The sequence below is a fragment of the Podarcis filfolensis genome (genome assembly GCF_964270895.1).
Source record: "Podarcis filfolensis genome assembly, chromosome: 13".
Taxonomy (NCBI): domain Eukaryota; kingdom Metazoa; phylum Chordata; class Lepidosauria; order Squamata; family Lacertidae; genus Podarcis; species Podarcis filfolensis.
The window spans coordinates 23,063,186-23,081,803 of record NC_139615.1 but is presented as its reverse complement, the minus strand read 5'-3'; the positions used below and the strand labels follow the sequence as shown (position 1 = coordinate 23,081,803).

The following is an 18,618-nucleotide window of genomic DNA, read 5'->3' as shown; positions in this document are numbered from 1 at the left end:
CAGAGTCATCCGCAACTGGACCTAATGGTCAGGGGTCCCTTTACCTTTACCTAATTTGCACTTTGTGAAACAACACAGGAACAGGGACATTGCTGCTCTTAGAAATTCTCTGTATTTTGCAGTTCAACTCTCCAGCCAACTGATGTGTACAAAAATGCATAGACTAGGGGAAAGTGTACATAAAAATGCATATATTAGTGAAAATAACATAGAAAAATGCATTATATTATGGGAAATCACCTTGCAATAATGTATACAAAGCTGCATGCAAGTGTGTGTATGTATATTAGAAGAAATTCACACTAAAATTATATGAATTTTCATAAGGACTTAAAACAACAACCATGAACTAATTTGGAAATGTGAGTCACTGAAATTAAGTTTGGAAGAATCAGAAATGGAGAGATTGGCAGATTCAGCCGTTCCTAGTTAGGGCTTAGGTTTTCCTGGAAAAAACACCTGCAATTATTAATATGCTTAATAAGGACCATCAGTGTACATAGTGCTTTACAGAAAATACATAGGCAAAAATTAACATTTTAAGCCCCCAAGGAGCTGAAAATATAAAATAATAATGAAAATCTATTTTTAAAATAATATGCTCTATTCTAGAACTCTTTCCATTACTTCCACATATAGAGGAAGATTACTGTAAATCATTACTTTGGATTTTTTCATATGCAGGACCCCTTTGGGAGCTGCGCTTAGGACACCAAACCTATCCGCTGCACATGTCCTTGGAGTGTGCAGTGCCATGGACTTCATGCCACAACATGCCCCTCTGGTCCCCTCAAGGCTGGGACAGGTGGCGGGATTAGTTGCTAATGAGCGCTTACATAATGGGGTCAGGTGCGAGGCCCCCGTGGAGCCACCAGCTCATTGAACAGCAGCTCTGTCCTTATCAGGGTCTCTCGTGGCACCTGGGCTGCCACTCCCAACCCATGACGGAATGAATTAGCACCTCTCTTCTCCCTCCCATCCCTGGGCAGCAGCTGCACCTGACACGCCTCTCATTCTATAATCACTGTGCTAAATATAATGCAGCTGACAGAGTCCTCAGTAGAGGGTCAATGGGATGTGTTCAAAGCCAACATGGCACCCCACCCCACCGTTCCTTTTGCATTCCCAGCACAGATGAGACATTTAAGTCAGTTAGAGCTAGAACCTGACGGAAAATCTGTAAGGCAATCTTGATATCAATGTTGACCCACTGGGGAGCAGGGGCAGGGTTGGAAATTTATTATTATTATTATTATTATTATTATTATTATTATTATTATTAATAATACCCCACCCATCTGGCTGGGTTTCTCCAGCCACTCTGGGCGGCTCCCAACAACAACAACAAAAAGCAATAAAACATCAAACATTAAAAACTTCCCTAAAAATTTCCCTAAACAGGGCTGCCTTCAGATGTCTTCTAAAAGTCAGATAATTGTTTATTTCCTTGACATCTAATGGGAGGGCTTTCCACAGGGCAGGCGCCACTACCAAGAAGGCCCTCTGCCTGGCAATACCTTAACCAACCAGAATATCGAAACCTTCCCAAAGTCTAGTTAGCACTTTCTCAGCTTTAGGAAGGAGATGCTAGTGTTCTAGGACCCTGCGAAAGCCTCACACCTCCTTCCCAAAGCCTAGTACCTCACATAGCATAGCCAGCTTTGGGGAGGCAGAACAAGGGCTGGGTATGTGCCTTGCTTCCCTCCCCCTCCCCACTCACAGGCCCACAACAAAGCAGTGTGTGGCCCATAGGTTCCTTGTTGAAGTACTTTTGTGGCCCACCTGGTGTCAAAAGTTGGGCCACCCTGATCGAGATCCTGCCTGTTTTTTTGTCACTACTTGAAAGGACTTAGCAGCAAAGTGCAACCTTGGGGTTGTAACAGTAGCCTACTCTGATGTCACCTATGCTATTGTGATGCCATTAGCATTATTGCCTACATTGTGATGTCATCCCTCTGATGTTCATATCCTGTTACCATGGTTAGAGCAAAAATCATATGGCTTATCTAGTCTCCAAGAGCAAACTTCATTTTGAACTCCGATTGCTACCTCTCAGCTAGGGAGCCTGAGGGTCATTGAGTCCCAACACCTTGCATTGCAAGAATCTCAACTTTTGTGGGCATTCAAGCAAGTATTTGTGTACCAGTCAGGGGGTGGGGTGGGGTTTATATGTTTTATAAATGAGATGCAAGTTTTCCAATATACCAGACTTTCACAAAATAGCAAGAAAACAAAAATTAAACAAGTGTGTGTGACATGCCCAGACCTACCAGCAACCCACGGAGAAGCAACTCTCCAACAGAAGTAGGGGGTGTAGTTTTTTTACACCACACATGTAAAAAACAAAACCCTGCCCGCACAATGCTTCATTATGTCCACAGTTGGGTAATGTGACCCTATCCACAGATCAGGATACACTTGGATGAGAACACTGTGTGAATGACATTGAAAAAAATGGAATACATAGAATACACAGATGGAATACATTGACACCAACACCTTTAAAGCCTTGGAGAATAAATAAACTGTCTTGCTATGGGACTTTGCTGTGAAGCAACTACTGTGGGCAGTAGATTCAGAGCTTATCCAGACTTGCACTTGTCCCACCACTTCCCCCCAGGAAAGCCCAATCTTTACCGCTGAGTTGGAGCAAACGCCAATTTGCTCTGCTTTTGTACTAAAGAGCGGGTTTTCTGGGGGAAAGTTGTGGAGCAAAGGCAAAAGTGCATTGGCCCATGCTGTCTAGCCTTAGGACAAGTGGAAGTGTGGACAAGCCCACTGAGAGGGCACCATTTTTTTGCCTACAATTGGCATCTATGCGCCACAAAAAGACAATGGTGCAAAAATGGTCTCAGACCACTGAGAAGGCTGGAACTAGGAAAAGACAGTTTTCCTCTAACTCATAGGGACTAAGATTCTACAGCTAATTTGCATAAGCCCTGCTTATTGGAGCAAGCGGCAGAAGCAACACCTCCAAGAAGATACCACCCTCCTTTGCTGGAACAGACAAAATGTCTAGCAGACCTTCAACAGCAGTGAGCTAAATGTCACCTGGAAAAGTCTCCAGCTTCTAGAAATTGGTAATATATTGCCTCTGAATATATTGCCTCTGAATGAGGGAAGCTTATTTTAATCTGTTACAATCATAGAAGCATAGAACTGTAAATTTTGAAGGGATGCCAAGGGTAATCTAGTTCAACCCCCTGAAATGCAGAAATCTCAACTAAAGTATCCACGACGACCGATGGCCAGCCAATCTCTGCTTAAAAACCTCCAATGAAGCTGAGTCCATCAGCTCCCAAGGGAGCCTGTTTCACTGTTGAATTGCTCTTACTGTCAGAAAGTTCTTCCTGATGTTTAGTTGGAATTGCCTTTCTTGTAACTTGAAGCCATTGGTTTGAGTCCTACCCTCCAGAGCAGGAGAAAACAAGCTTGCTCCATCTTCCATGTGACAGCCCTTTAGATATTTGAAGATGGCTATCATATCTCTTCTAAGTCTCCTCTGTTCCAGGCTAAACATACCCAGCTCCTTCAACTGTTCCTCATAAGGCTTGGCTTCCAGACCCTTGGCTTCCAGACCCTTGATCATCTTGGTCACCCTTCTCTGTTAAAATTTAAATTCTTAATATTTTCTCCATTAAAATGCATGGGACTTTATTAAGTAGCATTGGGAGGAGGGGAGAGATTAGGTCCCTGACCCAGAGGCCTTATGAACACTGTGGCGTGTGGCAAGTGTGAAATTTTGTTTATTTATGATAACGATATCATCCTTATTGACAAATAAGCAAAACTCCTAATTCTAATGTATTGGATACATCTTTTTATTTTATTTTTACCAAAGTAAGCATAATGATTATAATTTAATTGTTTATTATTGCAGAGTTTTGTCCAACAGATTCAGACATTAGTGAAGGTGTCAGCTTCTCTCCTAAAATCATCCCTCTAATTGACTTCTTACACTATTGTAGTAGTTTTATTAGGAGTAGGTTTAACTGATCAAACTGACTGGGGAAAGAGGATTTTCAACTATGGAAGGGATTTCAATTATGGTTCTTGGGTTGTGTCTGTATGACATTGTGATGACATCTCGTGGTCATTTCAGGAATTTACTTCTGAGACAGTGGATATACAGTATTATCAAAAAGAATACACCTAGTGCTTGGCTCCTGCCCTTTCCAGCCTTCTCTCCTCATTCCTCCCATTTTGCACAGGAATGATCACACAAAATTCAACAGTTTATTACATAGAAAGGTTCAATGACCAGCCTACACAAACAAATGAATGGAGTATTCATGAAGGCTTATGCTAAAATCCAAAATATTTTAGAAGATAATACTGATCAGGCCACCACACATCAATGTAAGCAATTATACAAACACTTATTTGAACATTTTTCTTAGCGCAATCTAGTACCCAGTGAATCTAGTACCCAATCATAATCGGTTCTGCATTTTTACCTTTGAAATTGCTATATCATGTTCATTTTCCAAAAAATCTACAAATCGGTTTGACTTCTGGATTTCAGGCCATGCAGCCTCCAGTGAACTGTGCATTGTTTCCCAATTTTACCATTCTCAGCACATTTTTCTAGTTAACTGCTTATAAATAGATCAACCAAAACCCCATAACCATTGGGGTGGAGGTCTCCTATAGTACCTTTGTGTAGCATGTGTGACCTCTGCTTATGGCATATTTAATGGGATTTCATGGGAGGTGGGCTCACCTCATAGCAGAAGTTTGACTTTAGTTGGCTTGAGAGGCAACTTCCTTTCCTTATAGAAAGTCCTAGTTTCATTTTAAGGGCAGCTGGTTATGCATTTGGCCTTCATCCTGCATATTTTGAGCTGAGGAGGACTGGGCAGCTGCTGGCTGCAGTAAGGTAGGCAGCACCCCCACAAGATGGTTCACAGAAGCTGCCAGCTCAGCCAGACTGCGGGCAAGAGCCTCTAGTTGAGAGCCCTGATGTTGAATGGTAGTAGAGAGGGAGCCTAGTTCCCCACGGAGACCTGTCATTGCATGGACCAAGTTTTCCAGGCCAGGTGGTGAACAGCAACAGCCTTGATCCTTTCCCCTTGAGTCCTGCCTAAAAGGGAAGTCCGAGGGTGACTCGCTAACTGTAGCAGTGTGGGTGACAGATTCAGGCAAAGTGGTGTTTGGACCTGGTGCTTCAATCAAGCCTGGTGCGGAGGTGGTACCTATGTATTCGGAGAGACAGAAAATAACCAATGACTGTATTGTGCCTTGACACCATCACCCCAGTAGTCAGTAAGGAGTATCCCCAAGGTGGTGTGTTTGCATGTTATGTGGTCAACTAAACTACAAAAACACAATGGTCATAGCTTGTGACTATGATCAATAAGCATAGCCAAAGGTATATAAAAGGAGGAAATTCTTCTGTGAAAACTGACTTTGTCCAGGAGGAAGTGCCATCCCTGACTACTGGACTTAAACATGGCCAGTGAGGTAAGTGAGACCCAATTCTGAACTTTTGACAGCTATAGAATGTGTGGAAATTGTTAACGATGCTCTGCGGTTTGGGAAGAGGCCTTCAAAGTAAGACCCTTTTCCTAGCCTCAGCAGTGAAGCTTTGTCTCTGATACTTACCAGCTCCTCTTTCTGTGTTTCCTGAGCTCACCATACTATCCTCAAGCAGCCCATCCATAGAAACTGTATGTGACACTGTACTTTGGAGCAGAACAGTCGTATCGTGAACATCTGTTTCAGCCAAAGTGGTCAAGACAATGGGAGCAATGGTAGGCTCTGGTGCAAATGGAGAGGGAGAATGTGGTAACATTAAATGAGAGCAGCAGAGTTAAATAACACCCCCCCCCCAAAAAAAGAGCAGGGTATGTTTGATCTTAGGAAGGTAGCTGAGGATATCTCAGGCCCGTTCTCCATCAACTTGCCTGCCAAGAAAGTCTGGCAATTGCATAGGTTTCTGGAGGATATTCTACAAGGCATTCTTCATTCACAGAGAGCTGGGGCTCACCTTTAACCCGCACCAACTGAGAGAGCTAAAGGGGAAGGTATGTTCCTGCCTAATAAGCAGTTCAGGCATAATATAAGTAGTTTGTGTGGTTGGGTGTCTACCAGCATCCATGCTCAGGCAGGAACCCACCACAGACAGCTAACAGAGTCTCTACAGTTGCTGTCACTGTGAGGAGGGGTGCAGAGGGAGAAATGCTACATAGCAGCAGCAGTAGCAGCCTGCTCACCTTTCCCCTCTTGGGAGGGGAGAAAATACAGAGTAAGTGAACAATTGACCATTGAGCAGAACTGACCACATTTTCTGTTCCTCCTACTCTTCCAGGCAATTCACCTGCCTTTCCCCTTAGGTTGCATACACATCACACATTTAAAATATGCTATCATCTCCCCCCCCCCCCTCCTTTCGAATCCCGAGAATTGTAATTTACCCTCACAAAGCTACAGTTCCCAATATTCTTGGAGGAGAATGTGTGTGCATTAAATATACTTTATGTATGCAGCCTTTGCCAGGCAAACAGGTTGATGGCAAAGGAAGGAAAAGAGGTGGATCTGCTGCCAGCCACCCATCTAACAACTGACTTTCTTGTCAATCTCCTCTTCTCTGAGATTTTGCTTCAGAGGGAAAAGGCAGGCAGGTCAACCTGTGGGCAGCTTCTGCTCATCCTCCAGTTTTTACCTTCCTGCTCTCTCCCTCTGGTGGTGAGAATGATGAGGAACAACCACTGCCCACATTATTTGACTAGAGGGGCCCAAATGAAGATACTTTACCTGAGGCCCCTCAAAATCCTGGATCTGACACTGAGGCAGCTACTCACCTGTGGGCCCGATGGTATGGGAATATGTGTTTGATTCCTCTTGTTGCTTCTGATCTGTGTTCTCTTCAGAATGTGAAGATTTGTGGTTTATGGATTCCATGTGGTTTACAGATGGTGCATTCTGTGTGGTTGCCGACAATTCCATCTCTCTTGCAACCTTCAAGATATTTGAGAACAGGAACAGTTCCTTTACTACATTATCAATTACATTCACTCCTTCAGGTTCCTGAACTGATGTGGAAGTGGTAGGCTGATCTGTAGCTGTGGGATTGGTAAGTTCTACCTTCTGTACTGAGGGCACTTTAAATGCAATGTCCCAGTGCTTAGACTGCACTACCTCTGTTGCAAGTGTTAGGCCTGGTTCAGCTATGGGCAGTCCTGTTCCTGTTGGGCTTGTTGTCGCTGTTTCTTCCTCAGATTCCAGTTCCTGCATGGCTAAGGTTGGCTGAAACTCAGCTGTGGAGGGGGTGGGGGTTTGTCCCAATTCGTGTGTTTGTGGCCTTGTATTGGGGGTGCTGGTTGACTCTGTCCCCTGAACATGCAGGATCTCTAGATTAAGTGTTGCTTTATCTATATTCCACAGGCTTACTGTCTCTGTTTCTCTTTCAGTTACCAGATCCAGTGTGGCTGAGGTTGGCAGAGATTCAACTGAGGCATAAATGGGCTCTTGTCCCCTTTCCTGTGAGGATGGTTCTATCTTTGGAGTGTTGCTTGACTCCATCTCTTGGATGTGCTGCAGGGCTTCTGTATTAGTGGTTGTTTCAATTCTGTTGAAGGGGCTCGCTTGCTTTTGCTCCTTTTCCAGTTCGAGCTCCACAGTTTGTGTGGTTAGGATTGGTGCTTCAGGGAACTCTAGCTCCCGGCTGGCTGAAAACTCCTGAGTAGTTGTGCTGGTCTCAGGCACATCCAAGATGCTTTGCCCTGGATTCATGGTTGTAGCAGGTGCAGCTATCTTTGAATTGCTTGATGAGTTTGGCAATGACAGATGCTTCCACCTGCCTGAAAATACAGAAGGTGTTCCTACATCACAGACTAAAATTACTTTAACAGTCATTTCTTCTTGGTGGGGAATTATAGCAGTGCAGGGAGAATTCTCAGCACCCTCACCTAAATAGATTCCCAAGATGGAAAGCCATAGCAATTAAGCTGCCATAAAACCAATATACTCCTGCCAACCTAGCAGTTCGAAAGCACATGAAAGTGCAAGTAGATAAATAGGTACCGCTCCAGCGGGAAGGTAAACGGCATTTCTGTGCGCTGCTCTGGTTTGCCAGAAGTGGCTTAGTTATGCTGGCCACATGACCCGGAAGCTGTACACTGGCACCCTCGGCCAATAAAGCGAGATGAGCGCCGCAACCCCAGAGTCGGTCACGACTGAACCTAATGATCAGGGGTCCCTTTACCTTTACCTAAAACCAATATAAGTCTTTAGTACTGTATATACATACCCAGAATAAGGTGTTTACTGGAGTCTCCAGAATGAAACTGGGTTTAGCCCATTTGAGATTGTTACTGCTTTCCCCCCAAGGACATTGAATTTTCTATTATTGGCTTATTCACAAGTTCAGGGTTCTCTCTCCTAAATATGGCATATCTGTTTTGAAACCAGGCAAATGGACTCACTGAACATGACTGGGAATCAGCTGGTAAACTGAGTTGTTCCCTACCTGTGCAGATGACTGAAGCATCTTCATGATGATTGCAGTTATGCGTCCCCCATGGCTGGGAGCGGCAGTTCTGTAGAGTGAACTCTGCCCCAGTGCAGTTGACATCATCCAACCAGATGGGTCCAGATCCTGGCCCATATCTTGCATTACCAGGGCTGAGAAGAGGGGCCCCACAGCCCAACTCACGGCACACCACTGCCGCGTCCACCAGATCCCAGCCATCATCGCATACTGTGCCCCAGTAATCTTGATACAGAACCTCTACCCGTCCAGCACAGGATCCAGGGCCTCCTTGCAGCCGCACCTGCCACTGGCCTGAGTTTAAAAGCATATGAAGGGGAAATGTTTATAGGATAAAAGGAGTTAAAAGTCCTTGCATCACAGATCTCTCACTTGTAAACCACGGTCCTTCCCTTTGAGGTTCTCAGTTCATGCTAGTGAATCCCAAAGGCCTCTATTTTTTATAATGATTATATCGCTTTTCTCACACAAGTGACCCAAAGCAACTTACAGCCACAGTATAAACACTAAAACAAATTACAACAAGCACAAATAAATAAAAATCTAAACACAGTATCATTGCAAGGAATCCGGATACCATGACTATGCAGCCCATGTCCCCTGAAAGCAGTCCAAGACAAAACTAGATGCCATGTGGAAGATCCATGATTGGATCTCCCCAAATTTTGTCATTTACTCAAATGAAAGTGGAGTCATACCTGTTTGCTTAGGTAGCAGCAGGTGGGGGAATGGAGGGGACCTATGTTTCAGCTTGAACTTCACTCATGTTTTCAAGGGGGCACTAAAACAAGTAAAACATGCTGTATAATGTGATAACTTCCTTGAGCACTGAGATGTCACAATTGAATTTTGTTTCATAATTCTTCATTTGACTCAATCAGTGACTCAATCTCTGCTCCCTGTTTTAAGGGGTTTGTTGAAGCAAAGATGCAAAGTAAATTGTCATGTAATATCTAAGGTCACTTAGATTGTGTTTTCACAGTTGTTAATTACATTGGCACCCCCATTCCAAACAAGAAACAGCACCTGTGCAAATTGCCTGGGAGTCAAAGATGGACATAAACACCTACCTCTCTCTGCTACTCACCATCTGGCACTGCTTCCTTTTGGCTCTTCTCTATTTGTAATGCTTCATTAGCTACAGTTGCTTCTTGGTTCCCTGTAGGCTGAGTAGGACGGGGAATTCTTTTAGGGGCTACATACCGGCGCCTCTGGGGTGCCAAGGTCCTTGTGAGCATGGCCACATGCTCTTCCACCATGGCCAGGGGCATCTCACCTGTGAGGAGATGATACATCATGTGACACAGACACAGCGCATACAAAGGAAGCTTCAGTGCAACCATAGCCCTACACAATAATTTAGAGCAGAATTAATACTGGTATAATCATTAGCTTCTCCCTTGGGTGCTGGATGTCTTTGAGTGGGCTGGGCTGCTCCTGTTGCTTGGGAAGGCAGAAAACCATTTGCTTCAGAGGAATTTCTCAACTCTGTCTTCCTGTTGAAGCCTCAGTATTCCTGTTGAAGTCTGGTATTCCAATACTGCAAAACAAAACTGGCTGAAGAGAAGACACATGACCAAGCCTGAGATTCCTAATCTCAGAATTATAAAAAGCAGCACTCAGTCTATAGTGCAAGAATGACCTGAGTGTGGAAGAACACTCTGGGATCAACACATACCTGATCACCGGTGTTATAGGACTATAGTCTCTGACCACTTACTGACAGCCTGTGGTCAAGATAACAAAAGTGTCCAAGAAGCATGAGCAGCTTGAGAAAAGAATGTAATAGCCATGGCAGAAGACACTTAATTTCCCATCCAGTATATCATTAGCTTTAGTACACCTCACTGTGAGATATCCAGTACTTAAAGGAAAAGGTAGCATTGGTCTTACTGTGAAAGTTGTTGCACAGGTCACATCCTAATAGTGGTTAGTATTTCACACTGTTTCTTATATTGCTAGTTAACTTGTAGTCCTGACATCCATTTTTGCCAGAGCCCATACTCTTCTACAATCTCTTCTGTTGCTTATACATACACGTGTGTGTGTGTGTGTGTGTGTGAGAGAGAGAGAGAGAGAGAGAGAGAGAGAGAGAGAGAGAGAGAGAATTTAGCTCAGCCATGGAACTGAGGCTTCAACAGGAAGAGAGAGCATACAACATGGTTTCCTGCCTTAATGAGCAACAGGAGAAATACATCTCACTTAGAGACATCCACACACCAAATGAGAAATAATTTTCACAGTAAGACCAGTGCTACCTTTCCATGGCCAGAGTACAGTAGAACCTCGTGTTGTGTACCGTCCTCCTTGCAAACGCTTCAGGTTACAAGCTCTGCTAACCCAGAAGTAGATGCTCCCGGTTGTGAACTTTGCCCTGGGATGCAAGTTGAAGTTGCACACCGGCAGCGCGGCAGCAGCAGGAGGAGCCATTAGCGAAAGCATGCCTCATGTTATGAGCGGTTTCGGCTTAAGAACGGACCTCCAGAACAAATTAAGTTTGTAACCAGAGGTACCACTGTATAGCAATGGTATATCTACACCAGCTTTATAACTCATATCTTTCACCAGCTTTATAACTCATGGCTTCATCCAACTGATCCTGGAAATTGCTGTTAGGATGGATGCTAAGGGATGGATGATTGAGATTCCTAGCCTCTGGAATCCTCACAAAGCTAGAATTCTCAGAATTTCCTCAGAAGTCTGAATGATTAAGTGCAAATAATGCTACAGTTCTCTCACCAGAACACACAGCCCCAGCATCTTCACTGTGTCGGCAGTTAGTTGTCCCCCAAAGGCTGGTATGGCACTCCGACAACATTGACTCTTCTCCTTGGCACTGTACATCATCTAACCAGATGACACTGCTCCCCTCACCAAAGAAGGCGCCGCCTGGTGCTGCCAGCGCCTCCCCACAGTCCAGCTCCCGGCAGACCACAGCAACATCCAGAAGGTCCCACATGTCATCACATACTGTGCCCCATTCCCCTTCATGAAACACCTCCAGTCGGCCAGAACAGCGGCTTCTGCCACCCACGAGACGTAGAGCAGGGGTCCCTAGAGGGGGGAAGGGGGAGAGGAGATTAAGACAAGCTATAGCACCTGGAGAGCCCAAAGGTGGGGTATGGGGTTCTCCCATCTTACAGCCTAACTGATTTTTCAAGGAAAATTAGTCCAAATTTCTGATTGGGCACTAAAGCAAATGCTGAACCCCACTAACCTTAAGGCAAGTGGAACTGAACTGTCTCCAGCCCAAGCCACGATCTGAATGCCACTGTCCATTTATTTCTATATGAAAACCCACAACTATTGTGCAACTAAAGCAGGAAAGGGACCTTGGGCCCCTAGAACTTTTCCTAGGCCATGCCCTACCCTTCTCTGGTTCTGCTTTACACCCTTGATTGTTTTACCCTAAGTATAATATCTTGAATTAACCTGGATGGAGATGTGAGGGGGGGGGACTTTCTGAGTTTTCATGTCTGGAATGTACAATGCTAAGCACCCAGTACAATGCTAAGCGCCTAGTTTTGTCCCTGACCCCACTCACTACTGGCATATGGCCCCTGGAAGGTTCCCCATGAGCAAATGTGGTCCATGGACTGAAAAAGGTTCTCCACCTCTGAGCTAAATAATGGCTTTTTATTCAGTATAGAAAGTGTCTTGTGAAACCAGTAGACTTTTCCTTCTTTTGTACTACATTTTTCCCTCCCTTTTCTCCATGATTACTTGGCACACTAATAGAATAAAAAAATTGGTATGGTTGCCATTTTGCTCCTGTGCCCGAATCAAACAGTTCCTGTGCCTTAACAAATTCATAAAAATGTAGCAGAAGAAGCTCTCAGGCTAAGTTAAAGCTGGGCTAGAAAAAGGAAGCAAGCTTGATCTTCTTAGATCACTGGTTTTCAACTGGTGGGACTGGACCCACTAGTGGGTTGCAACCTGATCCAAGGTGCGTCGCAACAGGAGCACTGCCACCGTGCAAATATATGGCAGAAGATTTAATAAATGGGTCCCCAGAACCCATCCCCACCATCTCTTTTAACCCTACTTTAGAGATTGATATTGTTCAGCTAAACGATGAAAGTGGTGCACTTCGGGAATGCCTGCACACTCACCCTCAGCAGGTGCAGAAGATATGAGTGGTCTTGCTGTCGTTACTGCTTTCATGTTGCCCCATCTGAATGCCGGTTGAGGGGGGAAGGCGGTAAGAGGAGCAAAGCGCTGAGCTGCCAAGGGAGATGAGAGAGAGAAATGAACATGCTCATTGGTCCAGTATGCTACAAAACACTTAGGTCCCTTTTCCTCAGGGATAGAACAATAGTTATGAAACACCTAAACTTGCATCCAGCTCTATGCTTGGACCCAATCGCAACAAGCAGCCTTAATTTTAAAGAGTTGGCTGGATACATTCCCCCATACTGTCAAAAGGTGAGACTGCAGAGCTTTCAGTTAAAGGGAGTTCGCAGGTAGGCCTTTTTAACTAAGCAGAGCAGTATGAATTATACAGAGGAAAGGCAGGGGCCATTTAATGAATTTGCAAGCCTCACCCCCTGACTCCCACAAGTTTAGCCAAATGTAACTTTATACAAACATGTCTTCCAATAATTCAAGCGCTGAATTTATCTTTAAACATTCTCTTGTTGGATGCTTTAAATCGGACTGTACAGAGATGTGTCTGTGTGACAACAACCCGTTTGCTTGAAGCAATCAACTCTGTGGGAAAGTCAGCTTTCATGAGAGTTCATCTGATGAAATTTCTGAATCACAAGAGTCCTACCTGAGCATATGGCACTGGCATCCTCCTCATGGGTGCAGACATGCTTGCGAAACCCAATATGGGGGCAGGAGTGCAGGTATTCCTCAGTGCCCATGCAGCGCACCTCATTCAGCCAGATGGGTCCAGGTCCTTCACCAAACCAGGCCCCATGGGGTGCTGAAAGGGCAGCCCCACAGTCTAGCTCTCGACACACCACAGCTGCATCCTGCAAATCCCAACTGTCATCACACACTGTCCCCCATTCACCCTGGTGGAACAGTTCCACCCGTCCTGCACAGAGGCTTGGGCCTCCAGACAGACGTACTGGAAAGGAACCTGCCAGGAGGAGAAATAATCAAAGTCAAGGAGAGACCTGTCTTATCTCTTTCTCCCACTTAAGTAGGCAGTTCTGAATTTTGATATCCCACATCCCCATCCTGACATCTCTTCTCTTGATCTGATCATCAAGTCAGTTTTCACCTTTGTGCAGATTTCCTAAACAATGCCCTTGGCTCTTAAGGCCATCTCCCCCAAGGCCAGAACTATAGCAAGATCAAATCAATAGTGTTTGTAAACATGCTATTCTCATTTGCACACTAATGGAAAATAACAGAAGTTTCCCCCCTGGAAAATGATGGGGAGCACAGCATGTAATGAATTGTCAGCCTACATCTAATTATGCAGGACACAGGGGACCTGCAACAAAATGCTGCAGTGTGGAGTTCTCCTGTTCACAGTGCCAGTCAGTCATGCCCTCTACCTGCGTATTCCATTCAGTTCCCCTTCCCATCCAGTTTTCTAGGTTATTGTTTTCTAAGGGTTTTGAGGGTGTGTTTTTTTACTTCTGCAAGCCTTCTGAAATGTTCATCTAGTGCACGGATGGTGTTGTTTAGCCTGCACAGCACAAGCACTCCGGCCTGAATATTGAAAATAGAAGGAATGATGATAGCATCTCAGGCTGTGGAGAAAGGCCCTAGTGGTAGGAAATCTGTGTTGCATGCAGAAGGTCCCAGGATCAATCCCTGACATCTCCAAATAGTTCTGGGAGAGACTCCTTCTTGAAGCCCCGGAAAGCAGCTGCCAGTCAGTGTTAAGCAATACTAAGCTAGACTGAGCAATTATCTGACTCGGTGTAAGGCAGCTAAGCTTCCTATCTTCCCAACCTGGAGGTCACAGGAGGAAGCAAAGGGGAAAGAGACAGAGATTCCTTTCCGTTTTACCTGTGGCATGAAGTCTCAGGAAGGCAACTGCAAAAACAAGGCAAGAGGTTTCAAATGAGATTAAGCTCAAGTGGAAGGTTAGTTCTACCGGTGTAAACATTCTGGGCTGTGTTCTCAAGATCACAACAGGCTGCCAAGCCCTGGCAGAGATGGATCTAGGTAGACATTTTCATGCTCATGGGAGAGCCAGAGCCAGAAAATAATATTTGGAGGGTTAAACAAATAAAAAGGTGTATATTAACCAGTACCACCTGGGACTTCTTCCTATAAAATGAGAGCAAAGTCTGAACCTATCCACAACTGAAAAGTCTATTTCTGCATCTTCCATCCCTGTCCTCACCCTAATCTCACTAACTTTTCTTTCCTGAGTCTCCTAACCACTACTGATACTATTCCACACTTTATTTAACTCCTGTTTTTTAAAAAAGACAAGACTGGCTCTCAATATTAGGGATGTGCTGAGGTGTTTATGGGTCCCTGTCCCAGGCTCCTTCCTTCCTCCAGAGGGAGCAGATAGAGGCAGCTACTGGTGGCAAATAAATATGGTAGCTCAATGGCCTTCTTCAATGGACTCTGATTCCAACAGACTCCAACCGCCTTGGAATGCTCCTGTCAATCACAAGCAGCTGTTCACCAATACTCTTTAAAATACCTAGAGCATTACACCAGCTTCTTTAATTCCTACTACTGTTTATCAACCTTTTGTACTCTTAACTTACAAAGGCTATAGGGAAGGATTTTGGATGTTATTCACATGTTCAGAGCACAGTTATGGATCAGTGGTGGGGAGTCTTTCTTCTGTCAAGGGGTGGGATAATCAGTTAGGGGCCACATGCCAGAATAAAGACAGACCCCTCTTGTCAGAGGTCTGAACTGCCTGCCTGCCTGTAGGAGGGATCATGAAGGTCATCTATTCCAACTCCCTGCGATGCAGGAATATTTTGCCCAATGTGGGACTTTTCACAAAACATAAAATGCCATTAACAACATCTATTCTAAATACGGTCAAACTACCTCTCTGCTTTCTGGAACTTGTCCCTGTCATGTCTTTCAGGGAGATACAGGGAATGCATTTTAAAAAAATGTGTTCTGCAGATTTCAAACTTTGGGGGTAATACCTTGATTTCAGTAAATGGACACAACATATCAGTACACTGCTTCTCTTCCATCCCTCCACTCACAGTAAATGGGGGCAATAAAAGTTTCAGAACAGGCTTGAGTTGCAGCTTTTCTGTGTAAGTGCAACCAGATCCATTATGAGAGTCATCGTTCTTCAGGCTTTTTAAAAAAGTAAACTTGTACGGTCAGTTTACTAACAGTCCCTTGCTTCAGAAACCAATACAGATCAGGCTATTGCAGAGTAAATGAATGTACAACATGTATTTTAGATGGAGAAAAGATTTCCCAATGTGCAAGTAGGTGGTGGTGGGGGAGGCAAGCAGAGCTGCTTTGTGAAAGCAAAGATGCTATTTATGCTGCAGTGTTGCAGACACTATTGCACTGACCTGAGTAGGCTTCTTTTCAATGCTTCTCAAGTAGAACTCATTCCCTGCTCAGACATCCTGGTCCCCAATAAACACACCCCACAATTCTGATGTTGCTGGTGGAAACTCTTAGCCCACTCTCCTTGGCAGGACCAGCTGTTCACAAGATAATTCAGAGTTGCATCCAGGAATTGGGGTTGGCTGTGCAGAGGGCAACACTCACCCAGAAGAAACAAGAGGCGTTGTTGCATTGTCTTAGTGGCCGGCTCTGCGTCCTGGTCAGCTGCAAAGGAAACTCTGTAAATCAGAGGCGTTTTTTATTGCCGGCAGAGGACCCAGGCAGTGAGTCAGCCAGGCAGAAAAGAGTGGGAAACACCCCTGCTTGCTCTGGGTCATGTAGCCTCCAATCTGCAGCCTGGGAAGAGGAAAGAGCCAGAGTGGGGGAGACCGATAGGAGGCATTTCAACAATCCTGGGAGAGCTACATTTGTGCAAGGATTTTCAAAGGAACAACATTGGTAGTAGCACTTCTGAAATGATGTGTTTTGGCTACAAGAGGTATAAGCTCTCAAAGACTTAAAGGCCTAGTTTCATTCAATGCAGTACTTCTTTTGCATTTCCAGTCCACTTGTGTGCAGAGGTGGGGAGAAAGAGTGAAAACATTTTCCAGAGCCGCACCTCATTGCTAGCCATCCCTTGCACATTTTCCTCAGTCCTATTTCATCTCCCATCCCTTACTTTGTGCCCCCCTGCACCTTTTGTAGAAGAGGCAGGCACCTCTTCTGCACCTTTAGCAGTATCACACAAGTGAATGTTTTTCTATGAGGCCTCTGTTCAAACTTCCACTCGTGGAACTTCTGTCATGTGTTGGAGAAAAGGTATTAAACTTACACAAATGCTTTTTCTACCCTTTCCAACTGTCCCTATTTATCTTAATTTTCTATCTCGACACATCTCCCATACCCTCTGGCTTTGTTCCCACCTCCTTCAACTTCCTTTCTACCTGGCCTCACTGCCCCTTTCCTTTAATACACTGCTGAATTAAATCCAACCATTGCTTCCCAATGAGTTCCACAACTGGTTTTTTTCAGCGACACACACACACTTAAGTCCTCCCCTCAGCCATTTCCCCAACCAGTTTCCCCTTCTCAGGGGGCAAACAGCAGCTGGGGAGAGGTCCACCATTTTCACTGAAGAACAGAGCTCGGGTGAATATCTCTTCCCCTTCCGTTGCCCTTTTCAAATGAATTGGCGGTTATGTTTCAAAGGAAGAAGTGTTGGAATATCACTTTGCAAAGCTGCTGTGTAACACGTTGTTTGTCCCTACCCTCATTTCACAAGTATTAGAGATGGTTTTGGTGCAAGTAAACCTTGATGGCAGAAAGTGAGGAGGAATTAAAGAACCTTTTATTGAGGGTGAAAGAGGAGAGCACAAAATATGGTCTGAAGCTCATCATCAAAAAAATGAAGATCATGGCCACTGGTCCCATCACCTCCTGGCAAATAGAAGGAGAAGAAATGGAGGCAGTGAGAGATTTTACTTCTTGGGCTCCATGATCACTGCAGATGGTGACAGCAGCCATGAAATTAAAAGACGCCTGCTTCTTGGGAGAAAAGCAATGACAAACCTAGACAGCATCTTAAAAAGTAGAGACATCACCTTGCCAACAAAGGTCCGTATAGTTAAAGCTATTGTTTTCCCAGTAGTGATGTATGGAAGTGAAAGCTGGACCATAAAGAAGGCTGGTCGCCGAAAGAGTTTGATTAAACTGCGGGAGGCAATGGAAGACAGAAGTGCCTGGCGTGCTCTGGTCCATGGGGTCATGAAGAGTCGGACACGACTAAACGATTAAACAACAACACTCTGCCTCTATTTGCTAGCTATAAAATGGCATCTTACCCACCAAGATAAGTGGTTGACTTATTCATTCAACGTGGGATAAACATGGGGAGACACCAAGTCAGCTGCCACAAGCTCCTTGGAAGAAGGGCAGAGTACAAATGAGAGAGCATGGAAACCATTCTGACAGGGTTCTGTGGTACTGTGGCCCCTGCTTGAGGCCCACAGATCTGTGGAAGTTCCTGCGCTTCACGATATTCCGAGCTTCCTTATCTTCACACCCACACAGGGATGAAATGTAGACTGACGCCGATTGGAAGCACAGCAACAGCAGCAGCAACAGCAGCAAAGCAATAGCCAAATCTATCCACAGGGGAAGCATGTCACAGGAAATATGAGTCACACCCACCATCCCAGAGAAGCAGCTGGTCTTCTTGTATTTAGGAAAAGAGGAACAGAAACAGTCAAGATCAGGTTGTGTCTGGGGAAAATCACAATGGGGGTACCAGCAGAAACATGAACCCAGGCCCTGCGGCTTTGAGTGAGCCTGGGGGACCCAGTGGTGGCTATTCCTAGTTTATGGGATGCACCCATTGCTCCAACAAGAATTTCTGTTACTGGGTTGGTTCCATAGTTTCTAGCACAATAACTGGTAACCATAGCAACCCAGCACTGCACAGCTAAACATTCCAGACTAATTTAGAGCAGCGGCAGACTACTTTGGGGAGGATGACCAGTAAAATATAGTTAAGTGCATAGTTGCTAGGATATTTTGTTGGGGTAATTGTGTGCACACAAACCACATTTACAACAGTTTATTCAGCCTAGTCT

General features: G+C 44.8%; 1 protein-coding gene and 1 long non-coding RNA gene across 10 annotated transcripts; one reads left to right on the top strand and one right to left on the bottom strand.

Annotated features, from left to right (window-relative positions):
* Positions 1–1,783: 1,783 nt before the first annotated feature.
* LOC310746726 lies at positions 1,784–9,007 on the top strand. 4 transcript variants are annotated; one of them, XR_014540776.1, is made up of 3 exons: positions 5,203–5,463; positions 6,094–6,247; positions 7,026–9,007. It is a non-coding gene; the product is annotated as an uncharacterized lncRNA (long non-coding RNA). The 4 variants fall into 4 exon arrangements; XR_014540774.1 differs by lacking the exons at positions 5,203–5,463; positions 6,094–6,247 and adding an exon at positions 1,784–2,127; XR_014540775.1 differs by lacking the exon at positions 6,094–6,247.
* On the bottom strand, positions 4,223–18,529 carry LOC310746611 (uncharacterized protein). 6 transcript variants are annotated; one of them, XM_083580548.1, is made up of 11 exons: positions 18,197–18,529; positions 16,172–16,231; positions 14,465–14,491; positions 13,266–13,580; positions 12,604–12,714; positions 11,231–11,545; positions 9,579–9,767; positions 8,471–8,785; positions 6,804–7,802; positions 5,605–5,760; positions 4,223–5,195 (listed from the first exon to the last, which is right to left on the bottom strand). In XM_083580548.1, exons 2-11 carry the CDS (start codon positions 16,197–16,199, stop codon positions 4,792–4,794), a joined length of 2,859 nt encoding a protein of 952 aa, XP_083436674.1. In that variant the 5' UTR covers positions 16,200–16,231; positions 18,197–18,529; the 3' UTR covers positions 4,223–4,791. The 6 variants fall into 6 exon arrangements, with proteins under 6 accessions (XP_083436674.1, XP_083436673.1, XP_083436675.1 ...); XM_083580547.1 differs by lacking the exon at positions 18,197–18,529 and having other exon boundaries at positions 16,172–17,304; XM_083580549.1 differs by lacking the exons at positions 14,465–14,491; positions 18,197–18,529 and having other exon boundaries at positions 16,172–17,304.
* Between the last annotated feature and the right edge of the window lie 89 nt (positions 18,530–18,618).